The following is a 7,133-nucleotide window of genomic DNA, read 5'->3' on the forward strand; positions in this document are numbered from 1 at the left end:
CACGATTTCTTGATTACGTGAATGCTTAATTGAATGTGCATAATTATCCGTGGAATGACGGGTCATTTTACTAGATAAATATTCTAGCCATTAAAAAGCATACATCTAGCTGTTCATGGACCTTTGTAACATGTATGCGATCATCATATGGGATAGGATACGATCCCTACACGATGTTTCAATATATAGGTCGATCTTTCAAGCATGAATAATAGAAGCGAACATCGAACAATAATTAAAATAATTGTGTTGATATGTTTGGAAAATGACGATTTCTCATCGCGTATGATATACAAACAGCTTGTCTTAATCCGTTTATTCATTTTGCCTTTGCAGATAACATATATCCCTATCAGCAGTTGACAATATTGCAACAGCAGCAGCACATAGGGGGCGCTCACGCACACATGCGGAGAGAAGCCATCAACACGCCGCCTTCCCCCACGTCCCCGACAGAGCAGCTGAAGCAGCTGCAGTTGCAACGACCGCCCAAGAAGGCGCGCAAGCCACGCACGGAGAATGGAGCGCCGATGAAACGCAAAAGCAGAGAGAGTAAGTTTCACGCGAGGGCAGAAGAATAAAGACGCTATTAACGTAAATAAAGACGCTGTTAACGTGGATGAAGACGCTGTTAACGTGGATTAAGACGCTGTTAACGTAAATAAAGACGCTGTTAACGTAGACGTTCAGATGATGTCTTCTTTGGTGTGCTTCTATTAATAGCTGTACCTTGAGATCTCTCTCTCCAATAATAAACATTTTAGCCTATTTGGGTTTGGTCTGACCTTAAGAGATGCTCGCTGTCGATAGAATATAAAGCTTACAATATGTGCGTCTCGATCCTCATCTTAGTGACCTAGCTGCACATTAGAGTACACGGATGTAGATAGAAGCGGAATCCGTTCTGTGACATAACGTGTTGAAGGACTTTAATAGAAAGGTTATTAATAGAAGAATCTTTGCGCATCTTACGCAAGAAGAATTAAACGATGGGATAGAACAATCTCCCCTCATCTCTCTCTCTCTCTCAGCCTCCTCGTCCTCTGCGATGTATTTTGCGCTCGTGTAATGAACACTCTCAATGAGCGTGCCGTGCGAGGCTGAAGCTCATGACCGTGACACGACTCCGAGATATTAATATCGCCTGACAGAGCAGACGGACGAGCAACATAACCATTACGTCATTTTACGAGGCGCGAAAAATCTGGCGCACACGCGTGGCGCGTAGAAGACCGACCCTTATTTGTCAGCGTAATTGACGAATAAGTAAAAGATTTTTAATAGTATTAACTTAGTAAAGTAAATTAATAGTAAGAACTTTAGTAATCAATTCCCTAACGCTATTGACCGCACCGCACGCTGGTTTCGTCACTCTGTCGTTCATCGTGTCGATCTGTCCTTTATCGTGTCACTCTGTCGTTTATTATGTCGATCTGTCGTTCATCGCACGTCGATCTGTCGTTCATCGCACGTCGATCTGTCACTCATCGCACGTCGTTATGTCGTTCATTGTGTCGATCTGTCGTTCATCGCACGCCGATCTGTCGTTCGCAGGGTCCCTTCCACCGAGTCCGGCAGACAGCGGTATCTCTTCGTCGGACCTGGAGAGCACGGGAAGCGGGGACGAGGCGAGAACGAAGCTACAGGGTGAGTGAGTGATGGTGGCTGCTCGTTTATCATCTCGATCTTCTCTTACGAACGAAAGAACGAAAGAGAATTTCCTTACAAATTGGTTCGATGCATATCAAGATTCCATAATAGAGACTCTCTTATGGACATAGTCTCTATTATGGATTCTTGATGAATATAGATTCGTGTTCTCTCTCACAAACAGACCGGGTGTGTGTGTGTGTGTGTAGTATGTATTCTAGTCTGTACTACGGCAATGTGTATGCATATTTACTTCCTACAAATCGATCGGCAACCACGCATCTAGCTTCTATATCTCTTTATGATTGCGCGGGCCTGGTTGCAAAATGGAAAGGTTATATGTGGCAGCGCGCGCGTAAACGTGAACGTGCTTCTAGGCTAACTGTCTGCTATTATTACCTGCGCGGCGGGGGATGGGCGGTTGTCTGAGTTAGCTTCCTGTTTCGTGGCTGTAGTTACAGGTATCTTTGTCCGTCGCTAGAAATACCTCGATGGACTTCAGTTTCTTTATTAGACATAGTTTTCTGAGATTTTACTTTGATATATATATATGCTCTATCAAACGGACTAGGTTGTCTTTTTTCAAACGTACGAAGGATCACCTTGACTCTAACAAGCGTTCAGACGTGGTGGTGATAGCTAGTGCATGGCGGATGTTTACATTGCTCACACGAATGACGCAATGCCACACGCGACTTCAACAACTAATAACACACATCAGTCAGTAGGCGCCCATAGTCAATGAGACATTTCGACAAATGAAAGGTCGCGCTACTATAGGCGAGTAGTTTATGGGTTTTGGCGGTATAGGTTGTGCTGGGAATCATAATATACGTGTATTGGGTGTATAATCCAGAGATCTAACTCTGGCGTATGTTAGGTAACTGATGTCAGAGAGATTTAAAGTGGGATATGGTGGCTCGCTTAGCAAATATTTGTCCGTGTCGTATTATTCCCCGATACGTTGATCTGTCATCAGGCCCTTCCCAGTCACGATGAGTTTGCATCAATAAAGCGCTGCGTGTGTGGAGCGTACATAACGCTGTTTCTCATTGTAGGCAAACGCACTCTCGTGTGTGCAAAATGCGACAGCGAATCGCAACGCGCTATTTTTGTGTTCGGTTTTCGGCCTTCATAGATGATGATATGTTTGGCGACGCGATGATTAGATGGGTGGGAAAGCTGTCACGGTGGAGGCAAGATGCGAACAATATGCATTCTATGTGGCTGGTGACACATCTCACATTCTATGTGGCTGGTGACACATCTCACATTCTATGTGGCTGGTGACACATCTCACATTCTATGTGACTCCGCATATAGAGAGATATAGACATAGATACCGCAGCACAGCGCTCGTACTGCCGCCGTATTACGCATGGCCTGTTGTTTAATCTTTGTGCAAGTGTCCAGGTTGCGCTCACAGTAGCAGCGGCTATTGATAAAAACCTTGCCCTTTGGCGCACAGGGGGGAAACAGGCAGCGACTGCCAGCCAGACGTCAAACATCTGGTATTCGTTTACAAATCCCGCCAAACTCTCCTGGTGATCATTAATCTTGTCGCAAGATTCTTTATATCCGAGCCATCTAGCGATCGAAACATTCAGTGATAACGTACCTGGGTGCGTACCTCAGGTGCTGATTACGCGATTTGACTGCCATCTAGTGTAACATAACGTCATCTTTCTAAACATCGCACCAGGCAGCTTGCTACGCGGCGACGCCTGTGAAAAACAACACATAATAAATTTCCAAAAATGGCAAGGAAACAATGATAGAAACTAAATGAATTCAATTCAAATCAGAAACGCCTCAACTTTGTTTTCTTATTACCACTCAGGTTCCACAACGTACCTGTGGGAGTTCCTACTTAAGCTACTACAGGACAAGGACACGTGCCCGAGGTACATCAAGTGGACCAGTAAGGAGAAGGGCATTTTCAAGCTCGTTGACTCCAAAGCCGTCTCGAAGCTGTGGGGCCAGCACAAGAATAAGCCCGATATGAACTATGAAACGATGGGCAGAGCTCTTCGGTAAGTCACCGTAGAGTGGAGCAATTGCACGTAATGAGAAGCATTGCAAGCATTGAGTAAGCGCGCCTCAACAACAGAGCTAATATGCCAAAAATGCAACAAAATGCGCCCTGTAATATTGTGTGTGTGTGGGTGTTTCAAACTCATATTGCGTAACTCGCGTAATAACAATCATGTAATTAAAATAACATCGTGAAATAAAATCATGTATTATTATGTGCAGGTACTATTACCAAAGAGGCATTTTGGCCAAGGTGGATGGTCAGAGACTCGTCTACCAGTTTGTAGATCTGCCCAAAGATGTTGTTGATCCCACGGCTGACAACGCCACGCCTGCTTCATAGCTGTATCGTGATTCTCTTTCGTCATGGCAACGCATCATCAACGCATCTAGCGACTACATCCACTGACATTCATCGTGGGACGATGTTCGTTTATAGTATATATCTCCGTGGAAATCTACGATTTCTCATAATCAATTATGATACGGTACTTCTACATCAATCCTGCCGTCGTGAATGTCATTGCAAATGACTTGTGACGTGAGGGGGTTGTTTGAATTTAATTCGGTTGGAACTCGTTTCCTTTTTGTCGGGAAAATGAAATTTCGACAGACTGTTCCTGTAATGTGGAGGGTGTCCGTGACAACCAAGTTTCATATACATGGACCATAACTGTTTATTCTGCCTTGTTACTGAACAGGAATATTAGTAGAAACAACCCATACTGGCATTGGATAGCGGCTTACGATTTAACACAGATAGAGAGGTCGCGTAGAGTATATAAACTACTTACAGTACAACTTACAGTAGCACCTATCAAATGCCAGGCTAGGTTGCTTTAGCTTCCGTGTTCATCCATATTTGTATATATTGTAAGAACCAAGTCGAATTATTATAATAATCGAGTAATCTCTTGTTAATTGTTATTGTTGTTATCGATGGACAATGGACCATTTTGTACAAAAAAATATCGTTTATCTATGCGGTAGTACGTGCTGGTGGTATTTCGTGGGGAGTCTTAGTTATGGCTTCAGTTTGCGATATTTCGGGCTTTAGCGAGCTGCATGGACGCTGTAGCTGGTTTAACATTCCCGTCGGCCATAAGCTGGCGGAGACAGTGCGTAGGACGTTCTTCGTTGTGCGCTCTGCGAACGCACACTTTGGTCTATCTATCGTATGTTAATCGCACTGCTCCTGATCCTGATCGCCTGCCATAGACGTCAGCTAGTAACAACCCTAACAACCAACGTCGAGCACGATTGATTTCACCTGCAACGAAAAACGATCCCCATATCGAAGATATAATATGACGAGAACAACGCCAACAATATGGCCGCCACCTCGCGACCGTGATCAGGATCAGCTTGGGGCAAATGTGTGCAAGTTGCGTAAGCAGGCACGGGTTTGTCTGACACGCGCTTAGACGCGTTGCCGCCGCCGCCATATCCTTTCTTCTTCTTCTGCCTCGCGGGCTTTGCTTCAAAAATGTGTAGGCTCCGCTTGGCTAAAGAAGAGTCTGGTGTATCTTTCTACGCTGGGGGACTGTCTATGTTGTTTTAGGCTCAACCACGCGAATTATAACGTGAGGGGTATTCGTACGTGACTGTGCGTGGGGTTTGAGCTGATCGCGGATTCTGTTCGCCCCCCCCCCCATTACAAATTTCGAGGTGCTTTCGAGTTGGTTCTGCTAGAAGTGATTAGATGCTATTTGTGCTGCAATAACAGGGAGAATCAGCTCTCATATGGACACTAACATACGGCGCTATTACTAATGCTACTGTCTCACATCATAACGGTGCCCGTCTATATCGGCTGTGCTGTGGCACGTTTTTTTCATTCCAAAATGCGCCCTCTGGTGGCAGAATGGCAGAAAAACAAAAGGGTCGCTGCTCAGCTGCTGAGTAGGTGGGGGGGTCAAATGTCATGTCATCGCACTCATTGAAGCATGTAAAATATATTTTTATATAAGGAGGTTATGGACCACGAGAGATTTTTACAATGCAGTAAAACTTTTGTAGTGCTGAGGTATACTTTAATATACGATATATAATGTATTTTTAATAAACAGGAGATGGTTTATATTTCCCTCCATATATAGATATTATAAGAGATCGGTTGGAACGATTAGCAAGGGACATCTTTAGCCCTAGTTCATTCATCATGATGGTTAGGTGGCCAGATCGTATATTTAGTTTGTAACATTTCAAAGCGCATTCTCATTATTATTGTATCAAGAGCGTATTAAGAAGCCTTCTTTATACGCTCTTGATTGTATGGACTGCCATGTATTTAATATAACCGATCATTTATTCTTACTGCAACACCCTTCCGGCTCTAGCAGTAGCAGTTTTATAGAAAAGCAATATATAGATGTAATACGATCCCTTTACGAACAAAACCGCCGAATTACGGGCAACACCCCGACGAAATAAATTACTGATCAGATGCTAGTACAATATTAGAAAGTGCGAATTGGCAGTACAGTATCGGGATGCTAGAATTCATTGGACATTAGAAACGACTAGTGGTTTCCCGCATAACCATGGTAACAATGCTCTCCACGTTGTGTTAAATTGCACGTCCATACCTTTGTGTGCTAATCACTCTGCCATACTTGTAAATTCATCTGTCATATGTTCATCTGGTAAATGACATTGTCCATCCACTAAGCTAGGTTTTGCGTACATGTAGCTACATCTCTCGCTCCATTTTTTTTTGCTAATGAAACCGTGTATGAATGCTATCATTGTGCATGTTTTTGTTTGTACGGCTAAATTTACATTTGAAATTAATTCGAAGTTCTGGCTCTGGCAACACTGCTATACTGTCGTCTTTCTATAGTGCACGATGTAAAACATCTACATCTTGTAATACTGACGATAACATAATATGCCGATACATGCGTAGGTTCTGAGATATTTTGTCTAGGTAATCGAATGTACGACTATTGATTAACATTCATTTCATACACAGACTGTCGGCATATATCTATATTTTATATTAGCATTAGACAAGTTACCAGAGCCGATGTGAAAAAAAGATTCGTACGAGGACAGTATATTTTTTAGTATACTGCAGCTAAATAACGTACAGTGTGCACTAAGCGTCGCCAGTGGCTATGAAATGTACTCTGTATGGAGGCCTTTGCTGCAATAAAGTCTATTTATTTCAATATCTGACTTTTACGTTGCTATTACTGCGTTCAGAAATTTGTGTTCCCGCGCGCGCGCGTGCGTGCTTGCGTGCTGCGCGTGCGCGCGTGTGTGTAAGTGACTTTTCCTTTACCTCATCTAACCTTCCACCTCCCTTCTTGTTCATTTCTCTCTATCTCCGATTCCTTTTCCGTCCGCCGCTCCCGCTCCTCCTCTCCTTCTTCTTCTCCTCCTCTTCCTCATTTACCGCTCTACTTCTCTTCTCGTTCCTCCTCTATCTCCACTTCCTCCCTCAC

The 7,133-nt window shown here is 43.7% G+C and overlaps 1 protein-coding gene across 1 annotated transcript; it reads left to right on the forward strand.

Moving 5' to 3' along the window:
- Nucleotides 1–336: 336 nt before the first annotated feature.
- Nucleotides 337–6,859, forward strand: LOC106805539 (the record flags this gene model as incomplete). Its single annotated transcript, XM_014807172.1, is given in 3 exon segments — nt 337–552; nt 3,491–3,683; nt 3,907–6,859. Coding segments are annotated over 3 exon segments (530 nt in total), but the record flags the coding sequence as incomplete, so codon positions are not given.
- Nucleotides 6,860–7,133: the final 274 nt, after the last annotated feature.

The sequence above is a fragment of the Priapulus caudatus genome, unplaced genomic scaffold (assembly GCF_000485595.1).
Source record: "Priapulus caudatus unplaced genomic scaffold, Priapulus_caudatus-5.0.1 Scaffold116, whole genome shotgun sequence".
In the NCBI taxonomy this organism is placed as follows: Eukaryota; Metazoa; Priapulida; class Priapulimorpha; order Priapulimorphida; family Priapulidae; genus Priapulus; species Priapulus caudatus.